The sequence below is a fragment of the Microcebus murinus genome, chromosome 12, assembly GCF_040939455.1.
Source record: "Microcebus murinus isolate Inina chromosome 12, M.murinus_Inina_mat1.0, whole genome shotgun sequence".
Taxonomy (NCBI): domain Eukaryota; kingdom Metazoa; phylum Chordata; class Mammalia; order Primates; family Cheirogaleidae; genus Microcebus; species Microcebus murinus.
In genome coordinates, this window is record NC_134115.1 from 80759731 (window position 1) to 80780718 (window position 20988).

General features: G+C 38.4%; 2 protein-coding genes across 7 annotated transcripts in view; one reads left to right on the forward strand and one right to left on the reverse strand.

Annotated features, from left to right (window-relative positions):
• The window catches only part of LOC105875126 (complement C5-like), a 42962-nt gene extending 30368 nt beyond the window's left edge, over positions 1-12594 (reverse strand). The window contains exons 1-5 of the mRNA XM_076009000.1: positions 12186-12594; positions 4796-4988; positions 3344-3506; positions 2043-2113; positions 470-615 (exon numbers count right to left, since the gene is read on the reverse strand). Coding sequence (XP_075865115.1) covers positions 470-615; positions 2043-2113; positions 3344-3446 — 320 coding nt within the window. The 5' untranslated portion in view covers positions 3447-3506; positions 4796-4988; positions 12186-12594. The remainder of the gene's footprint in view (positions 1-469; positions 616-2042; positions 2114-3343; positions 3507-4795; positions 4989-12185) is intronic.
• Positions 12434-20988, forward strand: part of CNTRL (centriolin) — an 88616-nt gene continuing 80061 nt past the window's right edge. For 3 of the 6 annotated variants that reach the window (XM_076008995.1, XM_076008998.1, XM_076008999.1), the window contains exons 1-2: positions 12434-12572; positions 17657-17825. The gene's annotated coding sequence lies outside the window, so the exon portion shown is untranslated. The other 3 variants (XM_076008996.1, XM_012771712.3, XM_012771710.3) reach the window with 3 other exon arrangements.

Here is a 20988-nt window from a genome sequence, read left to right on the forward strand (position 1 = left end):
AATACCTTTCAAGTTCTAGGAATATGAACTAAGATGTCAGAGAAAATTCCAAAACCTCTAAGGAATATTAAACACATGTAAGTGGACATCTTCTATTTGTACTTTTATTTCTCTTTTCTATTGTACTGTCAGCATTTTGTGGGCAGGTTCCATAACCCCCTAGTGTCACTACCTGGACTTTACCATGGGAGGTGCTGGCTACATAGAATAGAGCAGACTAGCTTGGTACTTACAGCTGGCAGTATTATACCAGGCCCCTTAACTCAAAGCAAAAGAGCCCAAACAGTTGCCACCTTCTTTTAGGTTAGGACACTTACTAGGTCTGATAAGAATAACCAAAACCAAACATTTTTTTTTATATCAACACCTTTCAGTTACATGCAAATAGCTCCACTGGACAGTTCAATAACCCCAGGCAACTCTACTACTTTTAAGAGAAACAACTTTACCAACAAATAATTTAAAATACTTAGGATTAGATGGAATCTCGAAGTCAGGAAAAGTAATAATTCCAGTATAATTTTTTCCCCCTACGATGGCAATTTCTGACCCTTCTGGATCCTTTAAGTGAAAAGAAAAACAAAATACAAGTTTTACGTTTTTCTTTTTAACAACCTGTAAATACAAAAGTCAAATATAAACATAGTAAGTGAATTATAGTTCTTAGAGGAGTATTTACTAATATGTTCTAAGAAATGTTGAAACTAAGCACATGCAGTTTGGCCTAATATTGAGGCAATAACTGGCACAGGTCAGGCTTGTTAACACAAACTACTTTCTAAGCACAGTACAGTAGTATGTACTCTGAACAGGCATAAGTAGCATAGTTAATATTTAAGATCATGTTAAATAAACTCCTAGTATATCTCTTCCCATTTCCCTCCATCCTGAACAGGACTTCTGGGATTATCTTCCTCAAACACTGTTTTCATAAAGTGACTGCTATGGTCAAAAGGCTCCCTGTCATCTTTGATATCAAACCTGAACACATCTGGACATGCCACAACAATCGCCTCTGACCTGTTCAGTCTCTTCTCTCCATGGGGAACTCACCTTTACAATAGGTTCACTTGACTTTGTCTGTCCCACCACAACTCCCCAAATGTAAACTAATACACCAAAGCTGCCACTGTCTCTATAAAGTGTTTGTAGGCCAGTCTTCTAGGGCAAAGCCACTGTCATGGTCATCTCCGTGGCTGCAGAACTCTACTTTTCTGCAGGCCACCTGAGACATTGTCCAGCTTCTTTTTATCAAACCCTCTCTATGGTTTCCTTTAATACCCAGCTCAGGACTTACCCTTGTCCTTAATAATTCTCTCCAGAGAGGGGGCACATTATTGCCAGCTTTGCCTCCCCTTCATGCTGGTCTGTTATTTGTCCTACATCATCCCTTACTTGGTTTGCTGCATTATGTGTGCTTGTCTGGCGTTCTGAACTCAAATGTTCATGGAGTGACATACCCCGTAATCCCCAAATAAATGGAGAAGCTAGGTGCTGAGGCTCTGGAGATAGATGGACTTTGGTTTGAATCCCGATTCAGCTAATTATTACTGATGTGATCTTAGTGGTTATTTAATTTCTCTAACTCTTAGCCTCTTCATCTCTAAAATGGGGATTATAATTCTATTAATCTTACATGGTTGTCATGAGGATATAGTAAATGCTATGCACTTCTCACAGGTATCATATTTTATGCTTCTATTATCCTCACCACATCCACCCATGCCTTACAGATAGCAAGAGGATACAAACTGATTAACTGACCCACTTTAGAGACAGGGTCACAAAAGGTGCTCTTTAATGGTGCTATCAAAATATATTTCAATTGACATTTAATTTATATGCAAAAATTGCCAATTAGCATTAAAAAAGTATAAAATTACGAGGTTGTATCCATAGTAGATACCGAATAAATGCCTGCTACTATTTAATATTGAATAAATTAATGCCATACATGACTAGTTTTATAATAATGAAAACTCTTTATTCATATAATGGAAATACCAAGGTTAAATTTGGATTTAAATTAATGATATACTCACTATAAAGGTTAAGGTAACTTCTTTTTGAGATGGCTTTAGGTCTTCATCCAGTGAATAAACTCTAACTTTAACTGTAAGAAAAATTGTCATTGTCAGAAACTCTACGCAACTCTAAGTGATCTGACAACATTATTAATAACTCTATAACACAAAGACCATGAAATCAAAAATAAAATTAAGAAAGCTCAAGGCATAAAATCCAAGCCTAAAAGGAAAGATGAATTAGGATATTGGATCTTAACTTTATACTAAAGGAGAAAAAATTCTTTTCACAAAAATTTCCTGAATGGGTTCTTTTAAATATATCTATTTATGCATTTAAATGAGTTGACTCATTAAGAACTATTTTTATTCAATCTTTTTACATTTTTAAACCACTGACAGATAAGAAAGGCTACAGCTCACTGGTATCTGAAGGTATTATAGAGCCAATGAAGAAGAACTGAAGCAATAAGTTATGTCAACAGAACCCCATCAATAAAGCATTCTCTAACTCAGAGGAAGATGCTGGCAAGAATCTGAGTGTCTCTAAGTATGACTAAGTAAGTACTTGAGCACCTAGAAGGGTGAGAGCATCACAGGCACAACCTCTTTCCTTAGGTACATAGTCATCCCCTGATCAGGCATCCAAAAGACAGTTCTAATCCTGTCTAAGGCCAAGTTCATATCTTCTGGCAGGGACCTTGTCTTCTTGCTAAAATTATGACAATGATCTCCATCTTATTTCACCTAATTAGCATCATCACCATCACCATGATCTTCTGTGGCCATTCATAAAGTGCTGCTGCCTTCAGTACACCCTCATTAACTCGACTTCCCTTGCCTCCCTTTAGGTAATTTGACAGAAGAAATTTACTGAAAGAAGACTGAAACCTTCTCCAACTAAACATAAGGAGGCAGATATTCTTGGGTAGATTTTGTGATGTAGTTCACAATTTTCAACATTAATATGAAATTGAAATATTATTTGTAAAAAGAGATATTAAGAATGAAAAGTAAGATTTTTTTTTTTCAAATTAAAATTCAGTCTCTGTATTAACCTTAGTTCTACAATGTATCACTTTAGGGCTTTTTAAAAAACCATTTTGAAAGGAGCCTAAAAATATATACTATTATATTTTGCTTATTCTTGTTTTTAAAATTTACAATTTAATTTTTAGTTCATAATCTCTTTAGTTTTGTGTATGATATAAAGTAAGATATTATCTTCATTTTTTCCCCAAAAGATAAGCCAGTTGTCCCCAAAACATTCTTCAGATCTCACTTTTCCCTCATGGAATAAAATTGCCTCTTTATCATACCTGTCTGTTCTGAGGTATAAGCAGATCTGTCTGTCTGAATGAAAAGAAATCCATTGTCATAGCGTAGTGGAACTTTCATTGATTTTGAAAAATGGACAGACATGACTTCTAAATATACATGTGAAACTGCATTTGGCCCTCCAGATAAATCTTTTGGCTGTATCTGTTTTGAAAAAAATTAATGGAGGACTATTATACAATAATCCAAAAATAAAAATAAGAGCATTGCCTTTTAGATATCTTTGCTAATAATTTGAATAATTGTCTATATTCAACAAACATAAAAATTGTATAAAATAAAACAGTAAATTTATTTTTCTCCAAGAACATCTCTGTATTTTAGCTTCTCATAAAATTTAGTTTGAAACAATTACTTTTTAAAAATTGATCCAGACTGAATGTCTATTACAAATAACAATCACTGAAAAAATTCAATTTTTAATAGACAAAATAACCAAAGTCATTAAGAAAATTTCAAAAGTTCAAACATTTATCAGCAATGAAGATGCGGAAGAATAAAGATAGTAGAATTCATAGGTAAAGCAGAGAGTGGACTAAATAACTTTTCACATAGTAATATAAATGAACAAAGTATTCTTTATATTTATTATTATTATATTGGGACTTATACCAAAAGTCTAAATCATACCAATTATATTGGGACTTATACCAACAGTCTAAATATTTCCCTTACTAATATTTTTATGTCTATTGTTCACAGTATAATTAATATGTGACCCTTTTCAAACATATTGCATTAGGTCAGTATATTTTATAATAATAAGGTTGTGGACACTTCTCTAATTTTCCATAAACATTGTTCATGAATTTATTTGAAAGAAAATTCGATTGGTTCAAGTCCAAGGAGAAAGTATAAAAAGTCTATGATAGATACATATTTTAGTGAAAAAAAATTTTTCAGAGAGCCATGTAATTAGAATTTTGTAGTATATAGTCAAGGAAAATAAATGTTCAAAATATTCTCCATTCATTTCTCTGAAGTTTTTAGAACAGAGCCAGACTTGTGTGTGTTTGCATGTTTGTGTGTATATATATATATATTTTTTAACACCTATTATGTAATCAAATATCTAAATTACCTCTTCCTAGTAGTCATCATGTCATTTGAAAACAATTATATGTATTGATTCATTTAGTTTTCAATTTATGTCATTGAATCTTTTCACATTAATAACCTTTACCTGCTTCATTTAGACTTTTACATTTCTTTACATTGTCCCCAAACCAGAACAGATTATTTGTTTGACATTTCCCATTACTTATGCATATAAACATATGGCACTTATCTCATATCAACTAGTGAACTTACTTAATAGCATGATATATCACATTTTTATCCACATGTGTAAAATGGATCAATGTACCATCTATGTGTATATTTTACAAAGAACCATTTGACATATAAAAAAAAAATGTGAGATGAATACCTACAGTTAAGCTTGAAGAATTGTGGAATTTATTTTCTGGAGATACAGTAACTTGGCCAAAAGAATACGTAAAACTTTTTTCAGGATAACTTTTAATAGCAATAGTCACAGCAAATGATTCTGTGTATCCATAAACTTGAACTACTACATTTTCAGAGGCTCCAACATAGAACTCTTTTGGTGCTGAGACAACATACCTATTGAAATGGTAAAATTATAGAGTCAACCTGCTAATAAAAGATAATTTTAAAATATTTTTCACTTAGGAGAACCAATATAAATTATCAGAATTTCTTCAATGATATATTTCTCAAAATTTTGTTATCTATGGTAAAGCCAGAATAGCTTCCAGAAAGCATCCAAAGGATGAGATTTCAAGGGGGCAGATAGAAGTGATCTTAATTAGTTGCAGCCAGGGAAATGTTTAATTGAGTCCCCTATAAAAGGTGCAAATAGGAACCACACTTCTGTCTTTTGAAGAATCCATTTTCAAACAAAATACCAATCAGGAAGTTACTATTCCTGGGGGCATGGCGACAGCCTAGGCAAAACACAGAGTATTAGAATATAAGTCATGCATCGTTTACAAGTACTCATATTTTAAAAAAACAGTGTAGCAGTATTGGATGATAGAGAAAAGAGGAAATTCTCTTGGAGTTCTCAGAAATAGAAAGTTAATTTTATGTGGCATTGATTTGAATTCTTTCTGTAAAAATACAACCAAGATACATTTCAAATGAAAATGGTGTCCTTTACTCACGTTTGCTCCTGTCCCCAAATTCTTCCCAAGTAAAAAAAAATACAGACTATGCTTAAAATGTCCATGGCTGGGAAAGCATTAGATCATTGACACAACCTTTCTTGAAAGTGCCCTCCTTTTTGTGAACTCAGCTTGAAGAATTTGTTAAATTAGTCCTCAGGTTAATTATTAATGTCAGATAGTGGGATCACTGAGAAGAAAACCCAAGAATTTAAATGGTAAGTTTTTAATGTCCACAGGTAGTTCTGGAATTCAAAGCAGAGAAACTTGATTTTGATTTTGATGAGTAAAGTGCAAAAGACACCCAAGGAAAATGTTTCAAAGCTGGACACAGATGCAAAATATTTAAAGGCACTCTGGTCTTGCACATTTTCTAGGTATAGTAGATGTAGTTGATTCCCTAACCAGTTCCCCCCTTTATTGGGAAGCTACACCCATCCTACAGATGCTGTGAGTGTTGGTTGCTAAAGTTTCTTGACTGCATCCTTGTCCATGTAATTCACCTCAGCCATGAAAGATATCTTAACCAGAAATGCCTTGGAAATTACATTCTCTCCCCAGAATTGGTCCACAGTCAATGACTGACTGATTCTGAGGTTAAAACAGGCTAGCTCCCTTGTCTCAAGATGGGCCAAATTTGTGGAACCATTCATGTTCTACAGCCCCACTAGGATCAGGCTGAGGTTAGACTTTAGCTGAAACCACATCTTTGCTTTGCTTCTTCCCTGCCCTGTCCTGCTTTCCTCACTACTTACAGGTTTCTCTTGAGAGTTGTCTCTCAATCATCCACTTGCCTGAGAATGTCTCCCTGCCTCAAGTCTCTGCTTCTAGGGAGCCACTCTAAATTTAAAGAACATGAGAGAAAACTATTATCCTGGACTCCATCTGGAGATGGTTCAGAGGCTTCCTTAGAGTGGGTCTGGTTTGAATTAGGCCCATGAGGCCTGTACTGATCCTCTTTAGAGTAGATCTGAAATCCCAAGGCTATTTCCCAAATGATCAGGTGTTTCCAGGAATTCTAGAACTAGAAATGTCCAGGATGTGGCCAAGGAAGCTATGAAGCTATTGATGTCAGGCTTCCTTCAACCTGCCCCCAATTGCATGCATGGACCCATACTGCACTACAAATCTCTAGGTATAGTTTGGGTGGCTGGTGGTTTGGGAGATGGGTTTTATAATTGCCTCTTCATTTGTCTATTTTCCCCTCTAGGCTATAAGTTCCATGATGACAGGCCTAATGTATACATTGGAAACACAACTCAGAACTTATCAAAGTGCCTAAAAGACAATTAGACACCCAACAAATTGCTGCCAAATGAATGAATAAATGAATGAATGATCAGGTGGGCCAGGGAGATTTTAAAAGGTAGGCTGAAGATTGTGTATGGCTTTGAATGCCATGCTCAGGAGTCTGGACTTTATTTTGCATGTAATGGGAAACTAAGAAGGACATTTTGACCTTACTGCTCTGATTCTGAGGATGTTGCCATCTCTTTAGGACCTAATTATATTCATTGTTCCATCAAAAGAATAGGTAGGTAGTACATGCAAAATATTAGTAAAATTATTTTCCAAGGTAAAATGCAAACAGAAATGGCTAAAAACCCTGGTATTTCACACATTCATTCACAGCAGCAATTTTTGAAAATAATCTGCCATGGGAGCATTAGATTTTGATAGTGTGTTAGACAGAAGTCTCATAACTGCAAAACTAGATTAACGAAATTGTATTAATATGAATAGTGAATGAATATTCTCATGGAAGTAAAGTTGCTGACATTCATATACATCCTCTGAACTGGACTGAAATATTAGCCAGTGGGCTAATATTTAAACCACTGTCTGAGCTCTGAACCATATCAAGCAGAATACTGCAAGGACAATGATAGGAAAATTACTAATCAATAATGCATTGAAAACGATGGTTTAATGTAAAGGGATATATAGACTGCAGTGGGTACAACTGATGAATCTAGCATTACTCCAGTCCAGAACATTTTCAGACCAATAGTAACAGAAAACATTCTCATTTCTAATGAGTGACTGTACCTGTGTTTTAGTTTTTGGCCAATTGTCTCAGCAAAATTTTCTTCATCATCTGAAGGATAAAAAGTACTGTATTTGAAGGGCATACTTAGCATTGTGTCAATTCTTCTCATGCAGGTTTAAAAATGTTGGCCACAAAAGGACAATTTGTGTTTGTGGTTTTGTACTCAGTCCTATAAATGGGCTCACATTTTCACCAAGAAGGAATAAACATAGTGACAAAGATTTGGAGGAAAAAAAAAAAACCTTTCTGGTCAAATTTCACACTATTATCAGTACTTATGTAACTTAGGTCACAAACATTTGACATTCTCAAATATTAAAACCTTTAGAGTTTTTGCCCTCACCTTGTGACAAATAGAAGGGAGAAAAAATTAGTACTGGTAGGTTATGTCAATGTTTCTCAACCTCAACACTATTGACATTTTGGGCTGAAAGACTGTTAGGAGCAGCGGACCTGTGCCCTGCAGGCCACTTAGCAGTATGTCTGGCCTCCACCCACTAGATGTCAGTAGAGCCTTCCCAGTCCTGAAGACAAAATGTCCTCAACATTGGCAAATGTCCCCTGGTCAGGGAAGGGCAAAATGGTCCTTGGTTGAAAATCTCTGGGTTGTTTTATGACTATTTTAGCAGTTAAAGAGAGAATGAGGAAAGTACTTACCTGTGTTCCTTTCAAAGATACAGAATTCAGCAGGCTCTTCACTTGCACAACTTGGCTATTTCAAGTTACCATGGAAAACTATAATTTCCTACATTTTCTTCACAAGGTTAAAGTCATCACTTCAAATGCCATTTCTCTACTGCCAGCTTCCAAATTTATCTCTTCAATGGGAACCTCTCTTCTTGAATGTTGGAGTGCCCCAGCATTCAGGCCTCAGACCTCTTTCCTACCTACATTCACTTACAAGGCAATCTCACCAACTTATTTACATTGGGATATCAATTATATATACCAACACACCTACATTTAATTCCCTAGAAATCTCTCCTAAGCACAAAATTGTACTTCTAATTGCCTTATTCAAAATCTTCACTTGTATATCTAATTAGTATGTTTAAAAACTTACTATGTCCAAAACAGAAATTCCAAAGATCTACCCTCCCCAAACAATGAATTACCAGACACCTAAGGAAGGCCTTTAACATGGAAGATAAGGACCAAAACATTCAGAAAAAACCAAAAAACTTGGAATAGTGGCTACACAAAGTGGAAGTTATTCTTCTCCCTTGCCCCAAAAAGAATAACCTTCATCAATATACTCATAAAGAGAAAGGAAGATATTGTAACCACGAAGCAAGATTAGGATACCATAAAAAAGGAACATTAAAGAACAAAATGAGTTCTTAGACATTAAAAACATGACAGCATGACCCATTTGAAGATACCTTTACTATCATTACAATGGGATTTGGGAGGATATGGTGTCAAAAAAATGTTTTAATGAAATAAAAGGGTGATATAGTTCTCCTTCCCTCAGTTTCCATTGTAAAGGTATTTTCCCCTGTTTGCCTGATTGGGTCTGGTTTGGACCTGAGCACACAGACCCTTCTCCTGGTCCTCTTGAGAGTAGATCCAAACTCACAGAGCAGGCCACAAATTCTTTAAGTCACAATGCCTGCATAAACCTTAGTGCTAGAAACAGCCCAGGGTTAACGTGGGTACAGATTTTATGAAACACTGGATATTGTAGGTCCTTCCCATTCTGAACTCTAATCCATATATGGATTCACACAGAACAATACTAAGTTTCTAATTCTACTCCACTTTCACAGTGTTTTACTTTTTTGTATTTCCCAGTTGACTATAATCTCATTGAGGACAGAAACTGTGTCCATCTCATTCACCACTGCATTCCCATAGAATTGGCACATAGTAGGGCTTTTATATATACTCTGACAAAATGAATAAAGAGAGATCAGGAAGAGATGAACAACAAATCCCAAACCAAAAAATAGACCCACAGCATTGAGCAAAAATTATAAGGTGCTTTACTAGCCAGCCCAAGATAGTTGGTATTTTGCAGACAGTGGCAGATCATTCTATATTCTTGTACAGAATCAGGTCATTTTCATATATCAATAGTCACAGGTGTCTAATGCAGAACTTACATTTAGACATAGTACATGATCTTTTATATTGCAAATTATAGCTTACTCTGTGAGATTTTAAAAATAAACACTTATTTAAAATATATTTGTAATTCAATTATTTTTTTAAATCACACTAGCAAGTCAAAGAAAGAAATGACAATAATGGAAGCTGCCATCCTTGCCTGACAAGCTAGTCTGGTTCTTCTCTAAAGCAAATTTGCAAAATGATTAAATACGGTTGCAAAAGAGGAGGCAAATTAAAGCAAACAGAATAGCTTTACTTTCATTTGGAGAAAAAAGGACTGAGGGATAGCTAGGTCACTCTGCCATGGCTGATATTTGTATTGTAAATGCAACTCAAAAGAACCACAACTTCTTCATATTGTTGGATAAGTACAAAATACTGTGGAATGAAAGAGCTATCCTCATTCTTTTCTATCCTCACTCCTGCTTTGGGGAGGGAGGTTCTCTTAGCATGCTAATAGAGACAATTAATATTCAAGTTAATTAGAGAAAGTTCTCTCTTTTGAAGTCTCTAAGGTCTGAGCTGCCTTAAAGACCAAGCTAGACACCAGTGGAGGGTACTGGATCTGTATGAGAGGAAAACCAGGCAACATGGGATTGTAGAATGCCATCCAAGGCTCACTGGATATGGACTGAGCTTCACAAGGGAAAAATAAGTGTTTTGCACCATCCTCTGGACTTTGTATTTTCGATGACTTCTAATAAAATTGATAATGAACTACATAAACTAGCACACATTGATTTGACAATGGATCCCACCTGAATACCATTACAGACTTTGAGGGGCATAGTTACGAGGTGACACAATAAATCCAAGTCTCTGGTGGAAAAGAAAAATAATGAGTGTCACATTTCCAACTAATAAGTATCATCTGAACTTCCATTAAAAATGGATACAATCTTCTTTTAATTTTCAGTGGAGCTTTTCAGGAATTCTGGCTTTCAACTCCAAGGGATTCCTTCTGTGTTGCATAAACAAGGTTGGGGGGAGGGGGGAGCATCATTCACATAACTGTGAATGAGAATGGTGTCCCTTGGGTTGGAAGTCACCTGGATTTCCTGTGGTGAAGCCATCTCTGCCTTAAGGAAAAAGGAAGTGTCTAATGACATTTATAAGTCCCTTTTCCTTTAACTTCTCCACCCCAGATTTTTGCAGGAGGCATATTGAACTATTTAATGTCTCCATACTACTTATGTTTTGTTCCAGCCACACTGAATTACTTAACATCCAGCACATTGCCAAGCTCTTTCATCCCCTTCTGGTACTTGCACAAGTTGTTCTCTTTGCCAAGCAAATTCTTCCCCACCTCCTTACTCCTTGACTAAATTCTTTTCTTTTGGGCCTAGGATGAAACATCACTTCTTCTCAGAAACCTTTGCCTAATAATAAAATAACTACAACATATTAAGAAACTACTATGGGCCGGGCACTGTTCTAAGTTCTTTCACGTGCTTTAACTTATTATCAGGACGATTGTAGGAAGTAGGTTTGAGTACTTCAGTGAGGAAACTGGGGCACAGAGAGAATTTCTAAAACAGTATTGATTTCTGGAGATAGTGCAGCCTCTGACGGTAACACGGTCCAGGTTATACTTTGGAAATGGGAGGTTGGTGTGAAAGGTGTCCCTGGTGATAATGCTTTAAAAAAGTCACCGTAGGCCGGCGCGGTGGCTCACGCCCGTAATCCTAGCACTCTGGGAAGCCGAGGCGGGAGGATTGTTTGAGCTCAGGAGTTTGAGACCAGCCTAAGCAAGAGCGAGATCCCGTCTCTACCCAAAATAGAAAAAATTAGCCGGGCATGTAGCACATGCCTGTAGTCCTAGTTACTCAGAAGGCTGAGGCAGGAGGATTGCTTGAGCCCAGGAGTTTGAGGTTGCTGTGAGTGAGGCTGACGCCACGGCACTCTAGCCGGGGCAACAGAGTGAGACTGTCTTAAAAAAAAAAAAAAAAAACCAAAAAACAAAAAGTCACCGTATTTCTCTAGCATCCAGCAGACTCTGCTAAATTCTCTTAAAACATGGGTTTAATGCATGTAGTGAATGCAGCACTTATGGGCAAGCCCCAGGTGAAGTCTGCAAATGCTCCTCGCTTTAGCTTCCCTGTACCAACCCGAGGAATACTCTCTGCCCGGGATTTTCAGCCCGGTCTTGCTCCCTAAACCTCGGGTGACAGCCGGACCCCAAGCTGCGTCCGCAGTGAGGTTCATCCATGCCTGGTCTGTTCGGTCCATTGCGAGAATTGGCCTCAGAAGCAGCAGTGCAAGAAGAGGCGCGGTGCGAGGCGCACGGGCTCCAGGCCAGCGGTCAGCATCAGAAGTGGAGGAAGCCTGTGACGGGGCCGCGTCTGTCCCGCAGTTCGTCCTCCCTCCCAGCCAGCCCAGGAGGAGCCTGTCAGAGTCTCCTAGCGAGGCGTCTGCAGCTTCGCCTCAGCGAAGGGAAATGGCCTTAAGGGCGGCTGCCGCAAGAAATCTCACCTCTGACATACGCGACCTCCCCAGCATCGCCACTCTAGGGCAAGGGCGTCGCGGCCCGCCGGGCTCGAGCAACAGGAAGGTTCTCGCCCAAGCCTCCCCGCGTCCTCGCGCGCCAGCGGCTGAGGCGGCAAAATTGGCGGGAAGCTCCTCCGCGCCCCTCCCAACGGCTCCGGGGGACTGGCGCGGCTGACAGGCCCCGCCCACGCGCGCGCCGGCCCTCGGCAACCGGCATAACATAACAAAATGGCCGCCGAGCCGCCGGGCGCCTGAAGGGAAGGACCCGCGCGTCTCTCGCTCCGCCTCGTCCCGCGGGGCTGCTCGGCCGGACTCCTAGGCGGTGACGTGCCAGACCTGGTCGAGACCGTCCTCCGGCGTCTGGACCGAGCGGTAGGGGCCGGCGGCACAGGCGGAAAGGCCTGGAGCTAGCGTGGGGTGGGCCGGCTCGAGATGGATTCGGGGCGGGGGCGTGTGTGTGGGGATCGGGATTGGATGGGAAGGATGGGAGGACCCGGAACGGGCGTGGGGAGGTGGGTGGAGGGAGGTTTGGATGAGAAGGCGTGGGGATGGCGGGGGCGACTGGGGATGGAGAGACAGTGTGTGGCGTGGAAGTTGGGTGCGGCTCTCAGAAGGATGGGGGTCCCGTCACCTGAGGAGCGAGGGGCTGCTGGGCCCGACACCTGAAGGGCAGGGAGGGGCTGAGGTGTGCCGGGCGTCTGTGCGGAATGACGGGGTAAAGGACCGCGTTTGGGTGTCCTGACTGGTGTCTTGGTACAAGGAGAAAGATCAGAATTAGGATGTCGGGACGAAATGCTAAAAGGTTGAGAAGAGCAAATACTTTGTTGTATAATGGTTAAGGAACAGTGAATTTTGAAGCCAAACTTAGGTTCATGGTAGAACAGAGACTTGATCTCAAGTCTCTGTTCTACCACCTGTGTTACTTAACCAGCCGTGTGACTCTGGGCATGTTCCTTAACCTTCCTGAGCATATGTTTCCTCACTTGTAAAAAATCATTGTTGATCACCTTTTGAGTGTTCACTGTGTGTCGGAAACAGTTCTAAGTACTTTCCAGGTATTAACTCATTTAGAATTTAAAATAACTTGGATGACGTTATCATCCCCATTTAAAAAAGTGATAGCCCCGAGGACCAGAGAGGTTAAGTAATTGGCCTGATGTCACACAGTATGTGGAAAAATTGGGATTTGAACTCAGACTGTCTAGCTCCAGAATCGAAGCTCTTAATTGTTAATGATACACTGCCACTTGTAAATGAGATTAATAAATTCTGATTTTATACAGCATCTGTGGGGATTTAAATTTGGTAATGTCTTTAGAGTATTTAGCACAGTCCTTCAGTCAACAAATATTTATTATCTGCAGAACAACAGACAAATAGAGTCCCTGCTTTCTTGCAGCTTATAATCTATTAGGAGAAATAGGAAATAAATAGTTTCACAAATAATTATTTTCAATTGTTGTAAATGTTATAAAGGAGACTACTTGGTGTAAATACCATGTGTGATAGGGTGATATAATCCTGTAGTGCATCTTAAATGTAAAAACTCTGCCTTCTCAGCACTGTATTCTTAGAGCCTAGCACAGTTCTTGGCACATAAAAGTTGCCCAATAAAATTGAATAAATAATTAATGGAAAGGGATAGGAAACTTGGGTTTTAGGGTATCTCAGTGGAATGAGAGAGATGGCAGAGGGAAAATCAGGCTGTTAATAGGATGTATAACATAGGGCCAGGGTGTTAGGCTGGAAAGGCATCTATGTAGGCAGTTCCATTGGGATGAAGAGGAATGGGTAGAAGTTTGAATATTTTGTTTGGGAACGGGAATATTGGAGGGCAGAGTTTTGGAATGCACTAGGATGTCAGGGTGTTTTCTGGGATGAAGGAAGATGGGCAATATGGGAAGTCTGGATGAATATAGAAGTGTTGAGGCAGGGTACTGGAAAGAACCATAGAGAAATGGGGGGAACTAATACGGTGTTAGGGAACTGGGATAGAATTTGTGGGAAAAATTGGTAATCAGAGTGTAATGGAGAAGGATGGGAGGCAGAGGTAGGCAGCACAGGACGCGCAAGTTAGTTTTGGAAAGAAAAGTGGCTGGAAACTTTGAAGAGGAATGGGAATCAGGATATTTGGAAGGACTCAAGAAGGTTAAAGAGTGAGAGTATTTTTAAAAAATAGCAAGAGTATTTGAATAGGTCAGAGGGTATGGGATAAAGTAGAATTGGAGGGAAAGTACTAAGACCCTAAAGGATGTAGTGTGGAGAGAAATATGAGAGTTAACAAATGGGGATGGGTATTGTATATTAGGCTGGTATGTAGAGAGACAGAGGTTTTGGGATTATTGAGGTCTGCCTCATTTGAGATAGAGAAGATAGGAAGTTAGGAATGTTAGGATAGCTGGTTAGAGGTGGAATTTGTAATCTCTACTGAGCTGTGATGGACAGGATTTTGAGATCAGGGCAGGTATCTGGGTTTATGGGTAGCAGAGTAGATAGTGTTTTATTGCCATATGATTCTGATTATTACATCATTCCAATGGCTTTCTCTTCTTTTGCAGACTACCTTCTGGGCCTTTAAAATATAATTCCAACTCTGGACTTGTTTTCTTTGTTTTCTCTTTATCCTGCACTTCTAGTCACTCTGGCACTACCTCTCTGCTGTGTTTTTTCCATTGTTTGGTCTTTGTTCATGTGATTGCAAACAACATCCTAGGGTCAAACTATACTCTCATCTCTCCCTTAAAATTGTAATTCAAGATTTACCACCTCTAAGCAATAGTCTCTGAAATAATGCCAGCCATTTTTAAACATTAAATCCCTAAGCCTAGTTCCCTGAGTTAGCTATTCTATGAGATAGAATTCATATATCTGTTGTGTCAGTGTCCAGGCTTTACAGGAGCTATGGCAACCCAGGAAAGGGATTTGAGAATGCATTGTTCCTTTGGAACCCTCACTTAATCTTTCACATTATATTCATAAAACTAAAGAGTTGATCTAGATTTCTGGAATCCATTCTAATTGTTTTTTAAAATCTATGAATGAGTAAGCCTGAGTTTTACTAATCAGGAGAGGTCAAGGACCTCAAGATCATCAAGTGAGGCACAAAGGGTCTTGGTCATTAGGATGACGTGAGAGGAATTCTGAATGGTTCAGTACTTTGAGAATTTGGAGGGAATTCTAAGATACAGGATATAAAATAATTGCATTGCATGAAAATATGGAATGCTTTTTTAAAAACCAAGAAATTTTTAAAAATACAAAGCATATCTCTGTAGCATTCAGCACACAATAATATTCCAATTTTATAATCTTCTATGATGCTAGAGGTAGAGAAGGATATATAAAAGTGAGACTGTGCCCTGTCCTTCCTCTCTTTTGTTTTTTAAATTTCTTGCTTTTATGAAAACTACGTGCTATAGTGTATGTCATCCATTAATTCATTTAACTCAAGAGTAAATAAAATTTTACCTTTGTAAGCACATTCCTCTTAGCTGTTCTCAAATTTGAGAATATTAATCTTATTTAGAAGGAAAACATCAGTACAGTTTAGCACAGAATCAGTAGTGTTACTCTGAGAATACAGGATTAAACAAACTCAGTTTCTCCCACTATACTCTCAATTCTGTAGGCTTTTTCCCCCACATGTCAAGTGAGCAATCAGTTCTGCAGTGGTAGATACTAGCTGGGTGTCCTCTAATCCTGTTCAGTCTGATCTATCTGGAGATATCAGATAGATCAGATCCATAGGTTGAGGGCTCAGTCTCACAAGGCTGACCCCTGCCAATTGCAAGCCCCAGGTTGTTTTACCTGTACTTCTTATTGACTGGCTATAAATTGGCAATCCCATAACCCCCTCCTTGGGTTTGGTTAATTTCCTAGAGCAGCTCACAGAACTCAGGGGACTCTTACTTATGGGTACTGGTTTATAATAAATATTACAAAGAATACAGATGAGAAGATGCATAGGGCAAGGCAAGTGGAAGGGGCATGGGGCTTCTATGCCCTCTCTGGGCAGATTGCTCTCCATGTGTTCGCCTATCCCCAAACCCAGCCTTTTTGGGTTTTTATCGAAACTTCATTATGTAGGCATGATTGATTATATCATTGACCATTGGTGATCAACTCAACCTCCAGCCCCTCTCCTCTTCTCAGAAGTTTGGGGAGAGGGGTTGAAGTCCCAACCCTCTAATCATGGCTTGGCCTTTTCAGTGAGAGGTGGCAAGTCAGTCAACTCATTAGCATACAAAAAGACACCAGTCAGCAAGGATTTTAGGAGTTATATGCCAAGAAAAGGAACTAAGACTAAATATATATTTTACAGTATCATAGTTTACTAAGAGACTTTTTTTTCCATGACAGAATGATGTGATATAAGACACAAAAATTGTTTACCACATTTTTGAAATTAGGACCAAAAGTCTTGTTTGTGGCAATGGCATAAGTAGCAGTTATGTGACATGGGGGGGGCAGTTTTTCCGACCCATGTGGATAGTTTAATATGAGGAAATGAAAGAAAAACTAAAGACACATTTAAGTTAGCAATTTAAAGTACAAGTTGGACAACTAAAAATATATATAGAAAAAATAAGCCAGGCATGGTGGTATATGCCTGTAGTCCCAGCCACTAGGGAGGCTAAGGCAGTAGGATTGCTTGAGCCCAGGAGTTTGAGGTTGCTGTGAGCTAGGCTGATGCCATGGCATTCTAGCCTGGGCAACAGAGCCAGATCTGTCTTAAAAAAAAAACAAAACCCTACAAGTTGAGTATCTCCTTATTGAAATACTTGGTACCAGAAGTGTTTTGGATTTTGGATTTTTTTCAGATTTTGAAATATTTTCAATGTACTTATCTGCATTTGTATTTTTTATATTTATAATTAAATATTTCAGAATTTTGGATTTGGGATGGTCAACCTGTAGTGATGCTAGGATATTGGAACAAGGCAGTTGGCCATATTGTAATGTATGTCTGTGAATTAATAATTGACTTTTTAAAAACAAACAATTGGCAGAGTTTTATTTTCTTCACACTAGACACCTTAAGAGGCCAGAACATGATTTCAGTGATCCTATCTTTGTAAAGTATTTTCTGGTTTTCCTTCAGTAATTGTTTTTATAGTGTATGTCACCGACTAATCCAAATCATTTAGTGGCATTTATTTATGGTCTGTTTTATGTAACATATCGTGCTAGGCCCTAGAGAACAAAGCAAACATAATCAGGACTCCAGGAAACTCAGTCAGCTATATGACATGGTAATGAAAACATGAATTTTGGAATCAGATCAGGATTCAAGTTTTACCCTAACCAATTAAGGAACTCTGAACAAACTATTTAACATCTTCATCTATAAAATAGGAAATAACAACACCTATCTCATAGAGTTGTATTAAATTCTTTCAATATAATGATACATGTAAAGAGCTTATGACAAATATTTGTTTGTTTGGTTTTTTTAGATACAGATCTGCCTATGTTGCCCAGGCTGGAATACAGTGGCTATTCACAGGTGTAATCATAGCAAATCGAACTCCTGGGCTCAAGTGATCCTCCTGCCTCAGCCTCCTAAATAGTTGGGACAACTGGCACATGCTGTGACCAGCTAAATCTCACAATATTTGGTACATGGTAAGCCTTCGGTAAATATTAGCCACTAGCATTATATTCTTTAGAATTAACTTCAATATCATCTTTTCAGAGAGGATTAAATTTTGGGAAGTAGCCAAATTCATTTGGAGTCAAGTTTGCTGAAACTGAAAAAGGTTAGTGATCAAATTGGGAAAATAAAAACAAAGCGTAGCTGAAGTGATGAGCCTGATTTTCTTCTGAGACTTGTAAATTAATTCTGAAAGTGGGACCCAAAGAGGAATTCCAAAAATGTTTTGGGCAAAATTGGCATTCCTAGAATGACTATATGGTCATTGAAGGGTATTATATCTGCTAAATGCTGGTTAATTGTTGAATATATTAATAGAAGCTCACCGTTATACTGTATGTGCTCTGTAGATATAGAAAGGGGATGATACGTCTACTTCGCATCATTGAGGTCATGGCTGCTACCCCTATAACAGGTTAACAAGAGAAAAGCATAACAAATTTATTCGATCATAGTTTTATGTGACATGGGTGCCAAAGAATGAAGACCCAAAGATACAGAAAAAGCTATCCATTTTATGCTTAGGATCCATTATGGACAGCCAAGTGGAAATATGATTGGATAAAAAGGGTATGATCTAATGCTAGTAGACTAAGTGAGTAAACTCAGCAAAGCTTGTCTGTTCAGCTTTATCCTGGCAACACCCATATAGCATTTCTTTCTCCAGGGTATGGAGTAGGACCCCTATGGAATAGAGGTCTTAATTTCTTTATGGCCAGCTGTTACACAGAAAAGCAATGGGGGTAGAATAATATTAATAATATTAATAATTAATAATAATAGGGGAGTAGAATAATATTTTTAGGTTTTATGGCTGTCTTTGAAGAAAAGGGGTTCTGGTTTCTATGACCTGCCTTGGGGAAGAGGGATTCTAGTTTCCATGTCTTGCCTCCTGGGAGAATGAGGGGCTAGAGACTGGAGGGCAAAAGAAGGTCAGAGAAGGCGGCTCACTTTGCTTCTGAAGGCTTCACTTTGTGGTATCATTTTTCTGAGTTCCAACAGCTCCAACCATTTAAAAAATAAGTTTCTTCATAATCCCAGCCTATATAATAATACCTATATAATAATCCCTGTGAAGGTATATTACATATTAATAGAAATAGGAAAAATCCAAAGTATTTTTCCTATTCTCATACTATGTAATACTTCTGACACCAGATGTGTGGGGATTATTTCCCCACACACCGAACACTTCCTCAGTAGACACCAGCCGGGTGTCCTCTTATTCAATTCAATTTTGAAACTATCTACCTAGAGATAGCATCAGATTTCACAGGTTAAGGAGTCAGTCCCAGTCAACTGCCACCACTTCAGACACCTATCACAAGTAGTAGATTGTCACCTACACCTCTGACCAACCAGCTATAAATTCAGGCTCCCACTACCCCTTCCTTATGTTCGATTAATTTGCTAGAGTGGCTCAGAACTCAGGGAAACAGTTTGCTTACATTCACCAGTTTGTTAATAAAAGATATAATAAAGGATGCAGATGAACAGCCAGATGGGAGAGTTGTATAGGGCAAGGTATGTAGGCAGGGGCAAGAAGCTTTCGTGCCCTTTCTTGCATGCTATCCTCAAGGCACTGCCATGTGTTCAGCTATCAGGAAACTCTCTGGACCCTGTTTTTGGGGGGTTTTATGGAGGCTTTATTATATAGGCATGATTGATTATTGGCCATTGGTGATCAAAAGAACCTTTAGCCCCTATTTTGGTTACCAGCCCCCCCATCCTGAGACTATCTAGGGAGTCATTAGTTATATTATTAGCACTTATTATTAGACACTTATCACTTTGGAGATCCCAGAGGTTTTAAGAGATATGTGATAGGAAACAGGAGGAAAACAAAAGAAAAACTTTTCAACAAATTACATTTAACAGAATTTAATTGAGCAAAGAACAATTCACAAATTGGGCAGGCCTCAGAAACAGAAGTTCAGAGAGCTCCATTCTGCAGTGTGGTCAGGCAGCATTTATGGATAGAAAAGGGAAGTGAGGTACAGAAACAGCATGCTTGATTACAGCTGGGTTTGCCTTATTTGAACATGGCCAGATCAGTTGACTGTGATTGACTGAAGCTCAGCTGTTGTGATTGGCGTTTCAGTTAGTTTACCAAACCAACAAGTTTGGTTATAATTTATTATGTACTAAGATTGGTTGCAGTTCATTGCTAGACTAAAAGTACAGAGGCACCCTCGGGCCCAACTTAATTTAATTTAACACACAGTCATTTGTCCCTTAACAACAGGATACACTCTGAAACATGCATTGGTAGGCAATTTCATCCTTGTGCAAACAGAGCTACTTACACAAACCTAAATAGCATAGCCTACCACACACCTAGGCTGTGTAGGATAGCCCATTGTTTCTAGGCTACAAACCTGTACAGCCTGTTACTGTACTGAATATTATAGGCAGTTGTAACACAATAGTAAGTATTTGTGTATCTAAGCATACAAAAAGTACAGTGAAAATGAGGCATAAAAGATAGGAAATGGTACACCTGTACAGGGCACCTATCATGAATGGAGCTTGCAGACTAGAAGTTGCTTTTCCAGATGGTGAGTGGGTGGTAAGTGAATGTGAAGGCCTGGGACATTACTGAACACTGCTGTAGACTTTATAAGCACTATATACTTAGGGTACACTGAATTTATAAAAAATATTTTTTTCTTCAATAGCAAATTAACTTTAGCTTCTTATAACTTTTATTTTATAATAAACTTTTTAATTTTTTTAACTTTTTGACTCTTTTGTAATAACACTTATCTTAAAATATAAACACATTGAAAAACTATGCACAAATTTCTTTATATCCTCATTCTACAAGGTTTTTTCTATTTTTAAGATTTTAATTTTTTTCCAGACTTTTTTGTTAAAAATTAAGATAAACACATTAGCCTAGGTCAGGATCATCAATATCACTGTCTTCTACTTTTGTATCTTATCCTACTGGAATGTCTTCAGGGGCATTAACACACATCTAGCTGTCATCTCCTATGATAACAATTCCATCTTTTAGAATACCATCTTTTAGAATATTTCCTGCCTGAGCCTGTTTTACAGTTAACTTTTAAAAATAAGTATAAGGACTATACTCTAAACCTGCGGTCCCCAACTCCTGGGCCTCAGACCAGT